At 44.3% G+C, this 19978-nt stretch overlaps 1 protein-coding gene across 1 annotated transcript in view; it reads left to right on the forward strand.

The window, feature by feature from the left end:
- DENND2D (DENN domain containing 2D) overlaps positions 1-19978 on the forward strand; it is a 36902-nt gene that overhangs the window by 8940 nt on the left and 7984 nt on the right. The window contains exons 3-6 of the mRNA XM_044447499.1: positions 2800-2912; positions 4344-4413; positions 15746-15823; positions 16796-16936. Coding sequence (XP_044303434.1) covers positions 2800-2912; positions 4344-4413; positions 15746-15823; positions 16796-16936 — 402 coding nt within the window. The remainder of the gene's footprint in view (positions 1-2799; positions 2913-4343; positions 4414-15745; positions 15824-16795; positions 16937-19978) is intronic.

Genomic DNA, 19978 nt, shown 5'->3' on the forward strand with positions numbered 1-19978 from the left:
TGCATTTATTTATTTTTGTATGAAGGAGTGTTTTGTCATGTCCAAGGTGGCATCGCTCAAATATAGGCTTGCTGCCTGGGCAAGAATGAGACCATTGGCTCAACAAAACCCCTGCTTTCAACTCTGAATTTCATGTTGACCTCTGATGCTTCTAGACCAGGGGTCTCAAACTCGCGGCCCGCGGGCCAATTGCTGGGACGGGTGGGGCACGGGGGAGGGGCCCTGCGGCCTTCAAAGCGCCGGTGGTGCCCAGGCTGGCCGCGGGATGAGCGGCCCACCCCCACCGCGGTGGTGGAATACTTGATGCAGCCCAGCCTCACCTAGACCCTATTTCCAGCGGCGCCCAGGTAAGTTGGGTTTGAGACCCTTGTTCTAGATGAATTCTTTATCATGCAATAGCTGTGCCTAATTGTTGGAATGTCAGGCAGGAGGGTCCAGACAACACTGTCTTCCATGCATAACCCTCCTGTATTTGCACACTACACTGTCTTTTTCCCTGCTGTGGAAAATCCAAAATGGATTTAAAAATCCAAAATCCATTTAAGGAGAAAATGATAGAATACTACATTGGAAGCACTAGGAACCCTAGGGTTTTATTTCACCCAAGTAATCCAGTTTGATTTACAAAAAGTTCTGAGCATACTGGAAACAGCTTCTGCTGAACTTTGCACAGAGAACTTAGAAAAAGACTTGCTATCCCTCACTGTGATCATCTGGCTCAGCATAGTTGTAAAAACAAAATGAAACCAAACCACGTTCTTTTGTGGCTTCACTTCACTTCATACTGAATCAGTTTCATTTTGTCTTGGTATAATTGTTCACAGCCCAATCTTTGCTGTAACAGGAAACTGCAGAAATGCTTCATATTAGGGAGAGAAAGGTCTATTTTGCATCTATGTGGAGATGTAGACAATGTTGAGATATTAATCACTGCTTATTACAGGATACAGGTCAATCAATTTAATGTGTGCAGCCCTCTGTTCTAGCCAGAAATTGACAGTTGTCTAGGGAGCAGTGGCCTGAAAATCCTGCACTGAAGTGCAGCCTTGCTCAAGAGATATTTACCGAGATGGTCAAAAATGGTTTTCTGCTCCTGCCAGGCCAGCCCTACCATTGGACAAACCGCAGCAGCTGCTTCAGCTGGCGGAGGCTGGGATGTGGTAGCACTGTGTTAGAAGAGGGAGCTGTGTGCCATGCACCCTGCCTTGTGCCCCCAAAACTAGCTTGCTCCCTTCAGGCAAGGATGCAGTCCTATGGTCAGCATGAAAGAATTATTCAGCTGCCAGTCCAGCCAGCCTTTGAACATGGAAACATTGGAAGCAGAAGCCTTGTTAAAGTGGCAGGCTAAAAGCTTTGTTGCTGAAGCGCCCTGTGGGGCCCGGTTCCACTACACCACTGCCTAGCTATCTTCTCAGCAATGCAATGATTATCCACACATAACTGAGGTCAGTAGCTGTTGCTGTTATTCTGACTACATTTCATTTGTATCCCAACTTTTTTCCTCTTGCGAGAAACCCAAGGCAGCTTACCTAGTTCTCCTGCAATCCACTTTTTTATGCTCCCCAAAGCATGAAAAGGTACTGAGAGGTACTTAGGGTAGGAGTCCATGAATGGACCAACGTCATCCAGTGAGTTTCATGGCTCAGTGGAGACTAGAACTTGGATCTCCCATATCCGTAGACAATAATGCTAGGGAATGGCAAAGGCAGAAGAGGGGAAGGCCAGATGTGGGATGCATCAGTTCCATAAAGGAAGTCATAGCCTTGAGTTTGCAGAAGCTGAGCAGGGCTGTCAAGGACATGACATTCTGGAGGACACTCATTCATATGCTCACCATAAATTGGAAACAATTTGATGGTATGTAACAACAACAACATTTAAAACTTCCGGAGGGCAACAGACAGCTTGCATTGACCAATGTCATTCATCACCTAATCAGTTTCACAGTGTGGTCCAACCCACATCTCCACAAAAGCAAGTTCCACTGAGTTTCTCAGTGTTTACTGCCAAGTAAATCAGTACAGAACTGCAACATAAAGCTTATATCTTCCAGAGAGAAGACAAAGCTTAAAAGCAATCTTTATTTCTGGAATCTCTATCAGGGATTCTGCAGTTGATTCCTGAAGCTGGACCCAGTAACCCCCAAGGTCTCTTCCAACTCTAAAATTCTGTAATAATTTGATTCTATAAGCCCAGTTTTTCTCCATGGAGCAAATGGCTATGTGTATGTCTTTAAAACCTTATACCTTGCCCTTCTTCCAAAAGAGCACATAGAGCAGTTTGCAGCACTAATAATGTATGGTTCCTTCCCCTACATTTTCTCCTCCCAACAAGTCCATGAAGTCAAGTGGGGAGAGGCACACCACTCACTAACAGCCAGACCACGGAAGTGAGCTACAAACTGAACCTACAGAGCCTCCCAAAGTGAAAACCTGATCTTTTGGAGGAATAAAGCTCCTTTCCTTTACTCTAGTATAGACAAACCCCCAATACCCCAAGTCCCCACTTATTAATGATGTTGTGAACAGCTACTCTGAATGGATGTTTTCTTATTTCCATTTCATAACAACAGATGTGTGTGACCCTGAATTTTGCACGATGCATGGAAATATCCCAAGGGTGGCTGTACATAGAAGAGGCATGCAATACACAAGATGCAAAACCTCAGAAGCAGCGTTTAGTCTCCTGTGTGAAGGATCACTTGTGTATCTCTAACAAGCCCAGGCATGTGTTTCATCTGGGCTGAATGAATGGTAAAGAAGTAGTCCCTTTCATCTTTCTCTTTGTTTCTTGTTTCAGTGTGAGAATCTGATGAGGGGGCAGCGTGAAGAGGAGGAGAGGTTGCTGCAAGCCATTCCCCTGTTCTGTTTTCCAGATGGCGATAACTGGGCACCACTCACAGAATATAAGAGGTGATTGTTTGGTGACTATAAGGTCTCAAGGAACTAATGACATAGAGAAAATAGCATGTCCTAATAGGAAATACTAGAACGGAAGCTGGACCATAAGGAAGGCTGAGCGCAAAAGGATTGAGGCCTTTGAATTGTGGTGCTGGAGGAGACTCCTGCGAGTCCCTTGGACTGCAAGATGATCAAACCGGTCAGTCCTAGAGGAGATCAACCCTGACTGCTCTTTAGAAGGCCAGATACTGAAGATGAAACTCAAATACTTTGGCCACCTAATGAGAAGGAAGGACTCACTGGAGGAGAGTCTAATGCTGGGAACAATAGATGGCAAAAGAAGAAGGGGACGGCAGAGGATGAGGTGGCTGGATGGAGTCACTGAGGCAGTTGGTGTGAGCTTAGGTGGACTCTGGGAGATGGTGGAGGACAGGAAGGCCTGGAGGAGTGTTGTCTATGGGGTCATGATGGGTCGGACATGACTTCGTGACTAACAACAACAACAGCAGAAAAGCAAAAGATGACACCTCAGTGCTTTCCCCAGCAACATTTCAGGCAGAACTTTCCTTTTGGAATTATTCAAAAAGTGCCAGCTCATGTTCCTTGGACTTTATTCCAGTCAAGAAAAATGCGTTGATGTCCTGGTTCTAGTTTAGCCAGCAACTGTTAGCCTTTCCCATGTGGGTTCCTTCCAGATGTGCCAAGCCTCAACTTTGCCAGCTAGAGCATCTAGACAACCCAGGACATCTAGAGGGAACCAGACTGGGCAAAGCTGTGCCAACATTTTGGTCAGAGATGAAAAACTTCAGATGTTTGTGCTTACAACTCCAATGGTCCCTCAACATCAGCTATACCATCTAGGGCTGATTGGACTTGTAGGCCAAAGCATGTAGAGGGCCACAATTGGCCCAGCCTGGTTTTAAAAAATGTATGTATAATGCTATTTTGCAAAGGGCTGAAGTGAAATAGTAATTATACAGTGAAGATGGTCTAAGACATCTGCTTTGTTTTTGCAGTATCCTATTTATTTACTTCTATACCACTCGACAGCCAAAGCTCTCTGGGGCATTTACACAGTCCATAAAATATATGGAAAAAGTGCATTTAAAATATCATAAAATCAGAAAAAAGCATTAAAACTTCAAAAAAGCAGATGATAAAAATGATGCCAAGGGATAACCAAAAAGCAACTCACCTGGTGACCTTCCTCAAGTCCCTGGGCCAAGTAAGTCTTTAAAAGCCTCAGAAAAGAGAGACCTCTTAACCCAAAAAAGATGACAGAGTCAGCTGTGTCCTGAAACAGCTCACTCTGTTCGTGCCCTGAACAGCATTCCCTTATTTCATTTCAGCCGCCCTGCTTTACATTTTTGGTTTGTTTTTCTCATTGGATTTTCAGCAGATTGCTCAAACTCCAAGGCTTTTATTCTGCATTTTATTTTACAGTGAAACATTTTCCTTTGTCCTCACCAACGTTGATGGGAGCAGAAAGATTGGCTACTGCAGACGACTACTGGTGAACCTTCCTTCCTTTCTTCCTAAAATTGCGTTTAGATAGTTGCTAGGACCCATGAATTAATCAGTTTATCATTTGAATCAATGTACTGCTTGCAGTCCAACCCAACCCAGCAAAGGTTCGCCAATATGTTAAAAAAGAACTAGCTTTCATCAGCTGAAAGTTGCAGAAGGAGGATGTTGTTAATGCATGTATGGGACAAAGTGATAGGTCTACTTCTCAGCACTTTAGGAGCTCACATAAATGTTCCTCTGTTTTTTTTGAGTTCTTTGAATATAGAAAACTGTAATGACAGGGAGAGATAAAAAAACAAACAACTCTGCTTAGATGTGTCATATGCTAGTTCCTGTAGCTCACTAAGAAAGGAAGTAAGAGAGCTTTGCTCAAGCATATATCCTGTCTAGTTGATGCTTGTTAATTTCATTTTTGCCCCATTCATGGAGCTGTTGCCTCCTGTAGGTCTAACTTCATGCCACAGACAATGATCACAGATGGTGTACAGTGGATTTTGTGGGGTGAGAATACATGGAGGAAGACTTGGGACAAAAGAGACATTTCACAGAGTACCCCAAATGATGGCTAACATTGTCCTAGAAAACCTGGAAGAAATTTTGTTCCTAACTAGATGGAGAGGTGATTGCCTGAGTTAGCTCTCTCTTCTGGGAATCTATGAGGCTTCAGCAGGACAGCTGGTGGGGTTTTCAGGGTGCTCAGTTGAAGCCATCTAGGAAACATCCAGATCCATTAGCATTCAGGGACAGGCCATTACCACTAGCTACATACCCCTTGCAGAGCTGGGTTGTTTACAGCATTTATAACCTTCCCTTCAGCTGGAAAGCCCAGGACAGCTTACAGATTAATATAAACAAGACAATCCTTGCTGTCAGGCCTATGCTATTAAAAAGACACGATGCAGAAGGGAAACGAGATGCCAGGGGGAAAGGAATGCACTAAATGACTTGAGTCTGATAGTCCCTGACAAAGGAAAAGAAAGCAATAAATAAATAAATACCCTCTCCCCTCGCCTCTGCAAGAAAGCTTGAGCCAATGTTTTCCCTGGCACAAGCACTGAGGCTAATACATTCTGGGACAGACTAAGGGCGGCCATAAGAATCCTGGGCTTCCACCAGTTAAGAATGGTCCATGACCATATCTGAGACCACCTCTGACTGCTTGGTCAAGGAGATGGTTAGGTAGCAGAGTGATGGGTATGTCAACAAAATCCCTACAGTTTCCAAATGGCTCAGTAGCAAAGTTTCCAAATGGCGCGCTTAGAACTGGACTGCAGGGACTGGCCAGCTAACAAGGGGGATGGTGTCCTTCTGAACTACAGGAAGCCAGTTTCTGTAGTAAATTTCACCTGTATGATGTACCTACCTGGAAGCAGATGGAACAAAATGGATTTTGCTCTGTCAAACAGCCAGATCATCTTAATACATACCAGGTCAGCCCTTTCATCCATGTTTATCTTATAAATTATGTGCTGCTTTTCAGTGGCTCTTTTTTAATTTTTTTAGCTCTAAACTGAGTATTAAAAAAAGACAACCAATTCACCAAGTGGAGCTGTACAGTTCCACAAATACAACTTAATCGGCAAAACTATTGGCTCTTTCTATAATGGAATGTTTGTTTCCAAAGCCTAACAATGCAAACAAGGGCAAAGAGGGTGATGGAAATTCCTGACATTGCAACAGTGTTGGAAGGAAAAAGGGTCACCCAAGGGGGAAAGATCTGAGGTCTCTCTAGGTCATGAGAACTGTCGGGTTCTAGTGCATTGGACTACTATCAGGACATCACAGGAATTCTGTGAAAACTACCAGATTCTCCCCCTCCCCAGATGTACAGGTTCTTTAATTAAAGAGCTTGGTCTGTTGCAAATAAGATTACTAAATTAAAAGCTGCACTTTAGGGAGAAAGATATAATGAAAATCAAGTGCTAGGAATGAACGTCAGGCAGAACTTGGAGTAGAAAACAGGCACAACTTAGTCATAATATTAATGATGGCAGCAGAAGAGTGGTGTGTCAACGAATTGGGCAGGTTCTTCATCAGAGAAAACCAGAGATGAGCATGCCTTTGTAAAATATGTCTTCATTATCTAAACATAATGTACTTTTAGATGGTTCATTGCATCACAGGATAAAGCTTGTCTGTTGCTGCGCCGTGCCTGGAAAGTGCTCAGCCTGGCCCCTGTCCTTACGCAATAGCGATTCCTCACTTAGAACAAGAGGAAGCTTTTCTTGGTGGGGGAACGGAGTTGAGGTGCCCCGTGCATGCAAGCCAATCTTTCCATATTTGTAAAAGTGTTCACTGCTGTAATTGCATCACTAATACTAGGAAAGGGGCTTGCTGCATCAACAGCCCTACTGAGCACTTATGTGAAAAACATCACTAGACGGAAGTTCTGGCAGGGGAGGAAGAGTGGGGCTAAAGGTGACAAGACAGAGGTCTTTCTTTCTGAGCAAGCAGCTTGAATCCATTCAAGTTTTGCAGAAGGCAATAACAATCAACAAGAGCTCTGGGTTGCGTATTCAAAAGGGACTTGGATGTTGTCCAAGAGAGAGAGCGGGGCTTACATTCCAAGGCATCTGCTGCAATTTCTGGGGCAGTTTCAGAAAAGCAAAGAAGAGAGGACTCTTGCTGTCAGTTTTTAGGAAGCAGAGATAAGTTTTCATGCAGAAGTTAGAAAGACCCAGTAGAAGTCTATTTTCTGACAGTCATGTGGTTGCAGTAATAGTGATTGTTACTGCGTGGTTCCTATGGAGACGGAAGGAAAACTTCAGTGGTGTGGTGGACATGTAGACATCAGCACACCTGTGTTAAACAGAAGTAATTTACAGATCAAAGAGGGAAGAATTTTTAATGCCTCTCTGTTGTTCAGAGGGTAATTCCAGATGTACACCCAATGGCATACATCCGAACTTTGTCTTGGAATATGTGTATTATGCATAATTTATACTGCGGCATACATGCTGTAGACGTGACATGACATGATTAGGCTGGCATTTCATGGATTCACAGCCATGCTTTTAAATTTTCCACAGCTCATAAACTTAGGCCAAGATGGAGTGATAGCCACCAGCTTGGACGGCCTTATAGGGAGAGTAGGGAAATTTATGGGGAATAAGGCTATTGATGGCCCCCAACCAATGATGGCCATGTATTTCCCCTGTGTTCTATCAGATGGATCTGTAGCCTTTACATTGGTAAAGCCTTTACCCGCCTAGGTGGGTGAAGGTAGGGATTGCCTGCACTAAGACTTCTTACAGACCTCTGGATGTGAACACTCCAAAAAGGCATATTGAGAAATGTACATCTCTTGTGCTGTTTTCAAATATTTCTACAAGCCCTTTTCTTAATTTCATTAGACACTATGCCAGTGTTATTGTTTTATTTATCTGAAAGATTTCTTTCTTGAGTGATAGGTAATTCTATGTCCACAAGAGGGTTTGGGTTATTTTCTAAAATCTGCACTTCTTGCAAAATTATTTTGCACAATAAGGGGGAAAATTGGAAGTGAAATTTACACTTTTGCTTTTTAATAAAGTACGAACCTAGAATTCAGCAATGAATACAGTTCCTCATCTGAGTATTTACAAAATAAGGACAAGAAAAGGATAATACACTTTCTAATTTCTATAAAGGAAGTCAGCAGAAATGCTTACCATGGGCCTGTGCCTCCCCAGTGTTCCCTTAACTAATTTAGGAACATGGGAACCACAATTTGTCAGAGAATAAAATAGCCATTTCCTGGTTCCTAGACTCTAGATACATAATTCTGGAGGAGGAGTGGTAGTGGGGTGTTTGTTACATTTTGCAGCCCTTCTGTTTATTCTACTCCCTATGTTGACAAAGTTTAATCCTACATGAACAAGCTAAAACTGCTTGTGGTTCCTTGTAGGGTGGATGTGAAGTAGCCCTCAGCTGCTCTGTTTCAGTCTTGTGCTGCATCTTTTTCACTGACCTCTTTCATCTCTCTCTCTCTCCCTCCCTCCTCACCCCCCTCAGGTAGTTTACTCCAGCCCATATTCAGCTTTGCTAGTTTTCTCTCTGATTCCTAATTCTAATTCTTCATAGCCAGCTATTGAACCTCTGTTTTTAAAGTGGACTTGCTCTTTATTTTACTATTCTATTCTATTCCCTCTTGGGGCTTATAATGGCCCCCATGGTAAAACCAAATACAGTGGTACCTTGGCTCACAAACTTAATCCATTCCAGGAATCTGGTCGTGACCCAAGTCAAATTTCCCCATAAGGTTCAATGTAAATAAGGTTAATCCGTTCTGTAACTCTTTTTTTTTTTAATCAGAAAAACGTGAAGCAAAGTGACAAAGAACAACAAAGATCACAGCCATAGCTGCCCCCCCCCCCACCCTGAGCACTAGCGTAGCCATCTCCCTGGCCTCCCCCAGCACAACTATAATTGCGCCTGTCATCCCGGCACGCTGGGGGGGGAGAGATGGGTGTGATCGCGGGCACACTGGGGCGGAGATGGGCAAAATCGTGCTGGGGGCGGAAATGGCTGAGATCACAGTTGCTCTCGTGCAGGAAAGACGGGCGGAATCACGGCTGCACTCGTGCAGGAAAGACGGCCGCGATCTCGGCCATCTCCCCACACAAACCCCAGCATGGTTGCAGCCACCTCCCCACTCGGGGGTGGGGAGACGACCGCCACACAATGTGGAGTTTGTGGCCCGAATCAAATTTTTTATGAAATTTTTGTTTGCGACCCGATTTGGTCATGAACTGAGGCGTTCGTGAGCCAAGGTACCACTGTTGTTTCTGGGAGGGCTGCCTGTTTGCATTTGTCGGTTTGCCCTCCATATACTAATTCTGGAGAAATTGCTGGGGGAAAGTGGTCTCCGTTGTGCCAGCTTTTGTGAATAAACACTGAGTTGGAAGATCTTAAGGAGGGACAGCGTAAGTCATATGACACATTTATTAAGAGCAGCAGGGTGGGGAGCGGGGACGGCACCTGAATCCATTTTTATGCTTCTTTGCACCAGTAACGGGATTCTTTTGACTACTGAGCAGAGTGGCTGGCATTCTTCTAGGAGCGGCATCCCCGATGTGGTGGTACCCACAGATGCCTGTAGTGGCACACTTTCAGGGGTTGCCCACATGAGGGAGTCTCTTATACAACCTTTACAAAAATTTCTTTCTTTTTCTTTTTTAATAATTGTTATGAAATGCATAGCACTCTTTAGGAATTATGAGAAGTCTTCTTCATCAAAAGCAGACCAAATATCCAATTAAGTATAAATTTGAAGTTTGTATCTAGAATCAAGCTGTGTAGTGTTGGAGGGACTAATGAGGCCATCAGGTCTGGCCTCCTCTGCAGTGCAGGACTCTGATACAGGCCTCCAGGTTATCGTCTCAATGTAATCTACTGAAAACGTTATAAGGTCTTCCTCAGCAATATTTCTTCAGCAAATATTTGACCCTCCAGCTTTGCAACATCTGTCTTTTAGCTGTTACAAGGCCACATAGAGATAATTTGATGATTTAATTTGTTAATTTATGTGAATCAGGTAAATAATTAATAGGCTATGTACATCAGCAAATATTATAGACTGTTCCAGTGGGGACATAACTCCTTTCCCCAAAAGAAGCAACTCCTGGATATTGTGAAAACATGTTTAAAGGAAGCTGTAGCTGTACTGCCCTCCCAGCAAATAGCTGAATTAAACAGTCCCTTATTCAATCCCTTACGGAGTTCAGCAGACATGAAGCAAAAATTTTTTACTGAATAAGACCAAAGATCTGTCGATGTTACAGGTAGATGCCAATGCACTGATTAGGCATCCTGTGGTACCCATGGCAGGTCTCCCATTACAAAAGTGCCCACAGGTCCAAAAATTTTGAGGATCCCTCTCAAAGGTTGAGGTGATGGCAGGAAATTAGGGGCAGGGGCATAACAACACAGGAAACATCCTATGGGCACTCTGTTTGGAGAGTCCACAGTTGGAACCTCCAGTTGAACCACAATGTGTGTTAGCTGCCCAGATGCGATCAGAAAGGAATGCCCTGGAATGAGGCAGGATCCTCAAAATCTGAATAGCACAAGGCCAAGGCAATGTCCTCGAGACAGGGTGCTTCTGGATGGACAGATCCTAGCACCCCAGTCAAAAGGCTTTGTGCAGTGACTCCTCCTTCCACACCTTCCATTCATGGTTGTAAGAAAAGAAAGGCTCTAAGTGGAAGAAGCTCTCCAAGAAAATTTCTGTGTTCAGGACAGTGTGATGCACTGAAGTCCACCACAGACTCTGATATTCAAAATGAAAAGTGAATATCCTAAGAGAGCAGACATCTTCAGGTATTTAAAAATGGGGAAAGGATTTTTTTTTTTTAAAATAGGAACATTACTAAAGAGAGAGAGTTTGTCTTCATACCTAGCTTGGAGTTGCAGATAATGTGCAAATACCTGTTGGTAACAGAGAAATAGTCCTCCAGTTCGTAAACGGTTTAAAAGCTTCTATGAGGTAACCGGGAGGGATTGTCTCTCCTTGAAAAAGCACTTTCCAGTTTCTGTGAGCACTTTCCTTTGGGGGGAGTGGGGCCTACTAGCTGAGCAGTGTTGCTTTATAATCTGGAGTGATTAGCCTTGTGTGAAGCATTAAACTGCATATCTTACTGGATGTCAGACTTGGTGGTTGGGCCATGAAAAGAGAATAAGGGAAGCTCCCTGCATAATTTAGATGGTCAAAAAGCAGCATAAACTTCTGAATTGCAAGGGGTGCTTGTGCGTGGTGTGTGTGTGTGTGTGCACGCGCAGGCAAGCGAGTAGGTGGTGTTGGTGGGAATCTGTCTGCTTATCAATTGCTGGGAACAAAAATTGAATACTGCTAACCACTCTTTGTTAAGAGGAAACAGGAGTTCTCCACAACAATCTGTTTAGATCTGACCACCATAGTCGGTGTAATGAGTTCTTTTTTTAACATAAAGTGGTTCTGGTTGTTTCTTTTTACTCTGCCACAACGGGAGTGGTTTTATCCTCATTGCATTTGCATAACAATTTGTGCCCTCTTGTTTGAGGAAGTATATTTGTGTACTTCCTTAAATTTGAGGTCCTGAACCAGAATATCTGTTTATTTCACAGACCTTTTGCACTTCCTTGATCTTTGAATGTGTTTTAGATAATCCTAATACCTGCAGACCAGCCTTCTTCAACCTAGTGCCCTGCAGATGTGCAGGATTATACCCCCTGTCAACCCAGCCAGGCCTGGCCAAGTTGGCTAATAGGCATTATAGTCCAACACATCTGGGGGCCCCAAAGTCAGGGAAGCTGCTGTGGATGGTAGGAGTTTTGTCTTCATTTGCTTGGGCATTTTTCCAGGTTACCGAATATGCTCAGAATATGCCCTCTGAGCTGACCATCTAGCTTACCAGTTGTTTTGTTGATTCTTCTCAGAGGTTTGTGTACTTGCTTCTGTTTGCTCATTCAGCCAACTAAACATCTTTTCTTTAGGTTGTTTGCTTTTTTGATGAGGAAACAACAATATGTACCTTGTTCAATATATACAACACTGGATTTCATTTCATACTGAGAGAGGTATTCTGATTAAGGTGGAGGAAAAAGTGTGGGCTTTTTCTAGATGTTTAGCAATACTATTCCAGTTGGGGATGGGGTGCACTTTCCCAAGCAGCTAAAGTCTTTGGAAGAAGTGCAAAATTTGCATCATCTTGAGGACTCAGGGAAAAAGAAAAAATATCAGTCTCTTGCTGCAAAAGGGGTCTAAATCTCACCAGCTCTTTCCTCAAGCAAAATTTAATCACATTTCTGCTTTTCTTTGTCTGCTCACTGTGGTGAGCTGTCAAGAGAAGGCGAAACAAGGAACAAATGTATCTAGGTGTATTTGGGTCAATGCCCTCTTCGGTGCTTTCCCAGGATATTAATCCACTTAAGATTTCACATATCTGAAGTTGTGGAACTACACATCCCTAGAGCTGCTTGACTGTAGCTAAAAAAACCCAAACGTACCTTGTGTGCACTAAAAAAATAGTCCATTTTCCAGTCAATGTCAGCCCCTCTAGATGCTGCATGTATATTTTGAGAGAGCCATCAGTGGCTGTTCAAATGAGGACTTTGAAGGTCAAATGTACAGCTGGTTTTTGCAATCTCTCCATTCAGACACACACACACGGCGGGGGGGGGGGGGAGCAAAAAACAACTACTCCACAGTGCATCACAAGCAGATCTCATGGTGGGAAGGGAGAAGCCCGGCCTCTAGAACTCCAGGGGTTGGGGAAAGAGCCACAGTGAGCCTGATCTTCAGTGATGCCCAGCATGAGTTGTTTGCACAAACAGTCATGCCGCTTTGGCTTATTGCTGGCGGGGGTGGGGGGGGTGGGATCGGCATGATGTGCAAATGTACCCACTGGTTATATTAGAGCCAGCTGATTTTGGGTGTGATTAGCAATACAGAAAACAGCCACACAGTGGGAATCAGAATGAAACGGACTGTATAAGCCTCTATCCACACCAACATGCATATTAGATTGTTCATTCATAGACAATCATTATTGAACATTTTGCCTTTATTCTAGACACCTGGCATATATGGCCATTTGTTCACAACCGAACAGAAAATTATGACTGGTGGCAGGGCAATGGAGGAGGTGACTTCTGTGCTTATGAGACAGAAATAGCTTCCTAATTGCCCCGAGTATTAAAGGGCAGTATATGGCTGGTTATACACTTTGTTTCTCTTCCATTTCTGCTATCATGGATCTGGAAAGGTGCTTATGGGATATTCTCCTTGATGTATCAAAACAGCTTGGTAGCTCCTACTGTATCTATTTCCAATTATTTTTAGTCTGCTTTGATTCTGTGCACTGTGACATCAGCTAACAAAATGCCTTGGCCTAACCCTCAAGGGGTGGAAGGGAAGAGGTGCTGTTATTGTCAGTGCTCTGCCCAGCTGCCTCCCCATGAGCTGGGGGAAAGGAGGACCAACTGCTTCTGAACTCCATTCTCTTCGTAAATGTCTCCATCTGTCCTGAAGAGGCTGACAGGAGAGTCAGAACAGGCTGACCTTTTAAGACAAGACTGTCTTGGGTGTAGGGTGGTGGTACCAATGTGTGTGATGAAGGGTTACACACCATCTTGATGAGGATGATGTTTCAAGAAAAGCAACTCTGGAAGCAGAGTTTTACGCTCAGAAGGAGAGAGCAGATTTCTCTGCTCCAAATCCCCCCATAGCTTTCCTCCCCATGAAATGCCAAATATTTGTTTTGAACATTGCAGTGGGAGCAGGAAAGCAGCTGGGATGTGTGATTTGGAGCGGAGAAATGGCAGGCGGGCAGTGGGGGAAGCATTACTCATCTTCTGCTGCTTTTCTCTCCAACACCCCCACCTTGTCTCACAGCCTTTTCTTTTTAACAAGCCAGCATGGGGCTTCTGGGGCACTGGGTTTGCAGAAAATACAGAGTTAGTCTCCAACAACATCCTTTCTAGACCGATATCTGTACCATATATGGTGACCTCTCTCTGTGGGTTCACCAGCTTGGTGCATGCTTCCTCAGGCTGAATGGGAAAGCCAAGAGCTTGAGGAGTAAAGTCATGACAGGAGTCACTTTGTTTCCCTTACAAAAGTGAGCAAAACCACAAGAATATCTAAGGTTTAGAATCTCTCTGTGAGTCATCTTAAGAATAAATACACACACCATGGCAGTTTGCAAAGATCCATGAGAAGGGAAGCCATATTCAGATGTTGCACCTGAATAGGCAATTTCGGAAGTGCTGGGGCACAATTTCAACTTTCTGGAAGCCCCCAGGGGCCACACTGTCTTCCTGGGTACCTGCACTGATGTGCTTGGACATGCAAGCCCCTCCTCTTCCCAGTGATTATGATTTAAGAACCTAGGTTTGGGAGGGGGTAGGGTGAGGTTTAAGTCTAATGATTAGATTAAGCCTCTGATGATTGTTACAAGGAAGAAGGGGCTCACCTGCCTGTTTTTCCAGCGGAAACGAGTTCAGCTGGGAAACAGGCATGTGAGGAAGGGTTTCACTGTGCTCCTGTTTCTTAGCCAAAATGGTTCTGCTAGAAAACAGGTGCAAGTGGAGAGCTGTCCTTGTGCATCCATTTCCCAGCACAGTTGGGCTCCTGTCCGCTGCAGCTGCTGCAGCTGCACAGAACAAACAGGGGGATCTCCTGTAAGGCCCCATGTAACTGGGGTGGCAGCACCCATGGGGGGAATTGGGCCAGGGCACCCTCTGCCAACCACTTTTGGAAGTTGACCTCCCTCTAGGAGACAAGTGGCTTCAAAAGTGGCTTATGTGGAGACATAAAGGTAAGTAGAGCGTTCAAACACATCTGGAGGGCTCCAACGTGGGAAAGGCTACCTTAGAGTAAGACTGGAAGCATAGGAAGTTTCTCTTCCCCCTACCACACAAGGGGGCACTGCATCACCACTGGGCTTCTCATGAGTAAATCCCCTGTCCTGTCATGTGGACTTCTAAAGAAATAGCCGTGGTTGTGCACAAGCCCCAAATCAAGCGCAATCAGGAGGTGTCCTCATTTCAGAGTAGAGACTGATGTGTTTTACTCGGATACCAGTGCCACTAAGGTCAAGGGAACTTACTCATCAGTAAAGCTGTAATGTTGCACCAGAGCTCCAAAAGGAATCCCATGGTGATGCATTCCTAGGCACACTTCTATGCGCTATTCGTCTCTGCAAAAATGCTTGTTGGGTTCTGCTAACATTCATTTGTGTGGTGGGAGAGAGCTTTGCCAGTTCATATGTTCCATGTACAAGTACGTATACTAGATTATCCTGTCTCAGAAGTGGTGGTGGGAATCGCACGAGGTTTTGTGTCAAGGGAATGTTGTTTGGAGATTTGCTTTCTTGCTAGGACTCTGCTGTATTTAGGGGGAAAAAAGGTTGGGTTTGGCTGGTTTGTTTTGAGATTTTGCTCAATGTAGGTGTACTGAGACTGTGTTCCTTCCTGCTGTTAAATGCAGGTTGCACATTCTGTGGGAAATTTTCACAGAACTGGGTCATGCAGAATTGGCCCTTGTTTGCTCTGTGTGTTCAAAGAGCTGAGTGTCTGTTGATCTGCAAAGGCGGGAGACAAAGTGTTTCAGCCTTCAGGGCACCAGTCTGTGGATTTGGGCTATCTTGCCTTACCATCCTGGATGGCAACATGTGTACTAGCAAGAGAGATCAATCCAAATAACCCTGCATTTTTGTTAAGCAAACTGGGGGCTTGGCCTTCTGTGTGACTTAAGACAATTCTTGTTGCTTTGGGGATATTTGATTCATAGTATAAATATGTAGGTAAAAATGAAGTTTACTGGTGGTTAAACTTTTATATGCAACATCATTTTTCAGCCATCTGGACGAGGTGCTCGCTTCCCTGAGGTTTACTGCATTGTAGGCTGCCTGGGTTGCTTTGGGCTATTTTCAAAGGTAAGAGCTCCAGACTGTCTGTCCCTCTCACACAAGCACACTACATGTACACACACACATATAAGCACATACAGAGATACCCATCTCTTTGCTTACCCGCGAATACAGTAATGAATTTGGCTCACATCTTTTGTTCTGTGAGTAAATCTCTCAGGTTCTTTCTATTTATTTCCTCCTACTGATCCCCCATATGAGAGAGGGAGGGGAGTCAACCATTCTGTGGTTGCTTATTGATGAGTGGAAATGTACTCTGCACATGTACAGAGGGGCAGCCTTCATATTAGAAAGAAAAACTGTGTTAGTATAGTAACTTAGATATGGCAAAGAGTGACCTAGTAAAGATCTCTGTTTAATAAACTAAGCCGTGTTTCTGTTTGAAGCATACAAACTGCCATTGCTTTGGTTATTCTGTTACATAAATGTACAAGCCAGGAAGCTGCAATTAAGCATAACTTCCTGTTATATCTGACTTAGGAACTATGGCTAATGGCTTGCAAACAGGATGCAGAAACCATGTTCAAACAATGGCTTTCTTTTCTGGTTTGCTGGAAGCCGCTCACTGTAGTTTTTTAGTTCACGTGTAACAAAAAGCTGTGGTTCAATGCAACATCTTCGCTTGCATCAACATTTCTGTGAAGGGAGGAGGAGCAAAGCTGTGTGGGGGCACCAAAAGCTTATACTTATTTGGGCTTGCCGAGTCCAGGCCTTGCCCGTCTCCATATGGCCACCACCTCTCAGCTACTCTTTGCTTTACGGAGTGGTTAGCAGGGCAAATTTCCCTTGTAAAAAAACACACACACACAGGAAGAGCAGGCACCAAGATATTTAGAGGAGATAAAGGCTTTGTACATCATGATGTGGCTTTTTGCTTAGAGTTATTTGTTTTGAACAGTCTGCCAGAGGTTGAAGGCAACTGCTGGGAGGAGACTCAAAGTTGCTGTGGGATGGCTGACATTCCTTTTCTTCCTCTAGATTTTGGACGAAGTGGAGAAAAGGCGGCAAATTTCTACAGCAGTCATCTACCCCTTTATGCAGGGTCTACGTGAAGCTCCCTTTCCAGCACCAGGAAAAACTGTCACCATTAAGAGCTTCATCCCTGAGTCAGGGACAGAGGTTTGTGTCTGTTTCCAATCATCTTGGCTGCTTCTGTCACAGCTAGTAAATAAGTCAGTAACATATTTGGAAAGCTCCAGGTTGGGAGAAGCTGTGTGAAGTGAAATTAGAAGCATAAGAATCCAGTCCATGCAATCCTTCTATGGGCTGCTGCCTCCTCCCAAGCTAGGCCCCTGCTCTAGAGGTTTAGGGAGGAGGCAGGGGCTGAAATTGCCCCCCCCCCCTTTTCTGACTCCTGAATTTGAATTTTCCCAAACTTGGCTGGGGCTTTCAGGACCAGCTCCTGCAAGCCCTGATAAGATCCCTTGTATGCACCCCATTGGGAAGCGAGTGGCATTGAAAGGAGGCAGCTGACTTAGCTGGCACTTGCAGAAGCAAGTCCTGCAAACCTTAGCTGAGGTCTTTTTCTGGGCCACTCATCCTCCAGTTGCTGGCTCCTGCAAGCACTGGCCACATCCTTTTCTTTGTGCCTTTTTTTGTATGGAGAAAAGAAAGAACACGTGGTCTGAATTACTTTATAGTTGGGGCAAGGTTTCAGGGTGTGGTTCTCCCGCTTGACAGCATCTGGCCCACTAACTTGCTTTGGGAAGGGCATCTAGTCCCTGGACCAGAAGAAGCAGCCCAGCCTGCTGTAAGGTGCCCAGACACAGCAGAGGGCCCCTATGCATGTAATAGATGCAAGGAGAGGTCTGGCGGGGGGAGCTTTATTTGCTCCTGCAGCACTGTCATGACAGCCTTGCCAAACTTCCTTCTGTGCAGCCTTGGAAGATGCAGGAGCCCTGTTCTTCTGGCATGCACTGTGCTTCTCCCTGGGGAGCCATCATGTTGCTGATAAGATACAGGGCCCAGCTTGCCTTACTTTGCTGCTCTATCTTCTGTGCTGTCTTGCCAGCAACATTTGACTTCCTGTTGTGATGTACAAATATCTCTTTTTTTCGGCTGCCAGAGAATGAAGTCTTGGTATGATTTCCTGGCTTGCTCAACGCGTTAGGCAGTTGATGGAGTTACATAGTGGGTGCTAAGTGCATTTTCCTCAAAAGCATCAGTGTGTTTTTGTTATCCTTAAATGGGCATAGCAATATCTCTTTCCACCAGATGCTTTTTTTACTTGGCTTTCTGGGTACTGGAGAAACAGTGGACAAAAAGCAATGTATCTGCAGTGCAGTGGATATGCACTTGGTGTCTTTTGTATAGAAGTATCAAATTTCTCTGCAAGACAAGCTCAGGGAAGCCAGTTTCTCATGTTTGCATGGGAAGAAGGACGTGCACAGCACTGAGTGGCTCAAATTGTGGTGTGGTGTCACCAACTCAGCTCCGCACCTCCAAAGAATAGTTTTGAAATGTTTTTAAAACTGATGTTGTTTTAAGAAATAAAAAGGGAAATGTTTGAGCATTTAACTGAGTAAGTGTACGTTTTGTACTTTAAAAATAAAAAAGGCAGATGAGGGATAGGGAAAGCTATGCTGCCCTTGGTTGGTTGGTTGGTTGGTATGCTTGCCTGTTGCTTGTGCAGATTGCTGGGGGCAGGAGGGGAAGCCAGAGGTTTCAGGTAAGAAGCACATGTAAGCAGTCCCGGTATTTTGCAATACAGCTCCCATGATTCTCTGCCATTAGCTGTGCTTGTTAGATCTGATGGGAGTTGTAGGCCAAAGCATTTGGAGAGCCACAGGGTCTGTTCCTGGAGATGTTTGTGCATGACCAAAAGCTATTCTGAGCCTGCGTGATCCCAAAATGGAGTGTTGGTCAGGACGTGTCTAGTTAAACTTGACAAGATCATTGAGACAGCCTGGTTCAGTCAGGCAAAAAATAGTTTCTCATTCTTAACTGGAGCAAGTTGCCTGCAGTACTGTTATTTATGGTTACCTAAACTATTGTGTTTGCCCAGCCATTTGAATTAAAGCCCTGGGGTGTATTCCTGCTCTTTCTCTCATGGAGCCCACCATATGCAGATAAGGAGGAGCAAAGGAGAAGGTGAAGAGGAAGAAGCAGATGCACAGTTCCCATCTTTCCTGCATTTTCCTGGAAGGACTTCCCACTGAGCTTAATGGGACTTATCCCATGACTGCGATCGTGAGGGCCACGCCCAGGCATGTACTGCTGTTGCTAAATGGCAGTCAAGGGCACGGCTGCAGGCCCTTTCTCATGGGAGGGATGCTCAGATGTAGCTCCATCTCGCAAAGCACCACGTGGCACAGCCTCAAGACAGCAGCAACAGTGCCGTGCGGTTGGCGTGGCAGGAATCTCGGCAGGCTGCCCGCAGCAGGAAGAAAGCAGGATTGTGCCCTCAGAGGGGACTCAGTTTGCCATGAACGGGCCATCTGATAGTAGAAGTTGGATGAAAATGTTGGAAGTCCAGCTTGCCCCAATGCCCACTTTTTGGAAAAAAAAAAAAGACATAAAAAAGAAAAATACAGTATTAGCATCCTTTATGAATTGAAAGTCAGTTTGTTACTTTAGGAAAATAAATGCATAATTTCTTTATTTATAATTTGGTTTGGCATAGAATTATCATGTTTGGCATATTAAAAGTACAGTTTATTCCATTGCAGCTTCTACTTCTGTTTCTTCATCTTCATTTGTTTCTTCATCTTTGTTTTCCCAGAATGAAACAACCATCTGCACCCATTCATATATCAGATTATTCCTTGATTTGTTGTTATTATTTCCAATCATAGTACAGTTTCTTTCACATGCTACACAAGGTAGAGGATTCTGAAGTAGGTGGAAGCAAGAGGAGTCAGCACTGTGTTGCACAAAGTGTTGCAGAAGTGATATGTTTGGCAAAATCCCAGACTGCATTTCTACACCAAATCCTTGAAGAGGTTCTGTATTCTGCAAAATTGGAAAGTTGCTTCCCAGCATCATGCCCTATGTTTGCCTCTTGCTTTTAATCAGTGAAATGCAGCAGCGTGAAGTAGATGGCAACTAAATTCTTCATATTTCTTAATAAAACCTTCCACTTTACTTTCTTCTGTACTTGTACATGGAAATACACTTAAATTCTTAGAAGTAGTAGTTATTTGGTAAGCAATTTTTGCCAAA

Source organism: Varanus komodoensis, unplaced genomic scaffold (genome assembly GCF_004798865.1).
Source record: "Varanus komodoensis strain SLA01 unplaced genomic scaffold, ASM479886v1 scaffold52, whole genome shotgun sequence".
NCBI classification, from domain to species: Eukaryota; Metazoa; Chordata; class Lepidosauria; order Squamata; family Varanidae; genus Varanus; species Varanus komodoensis.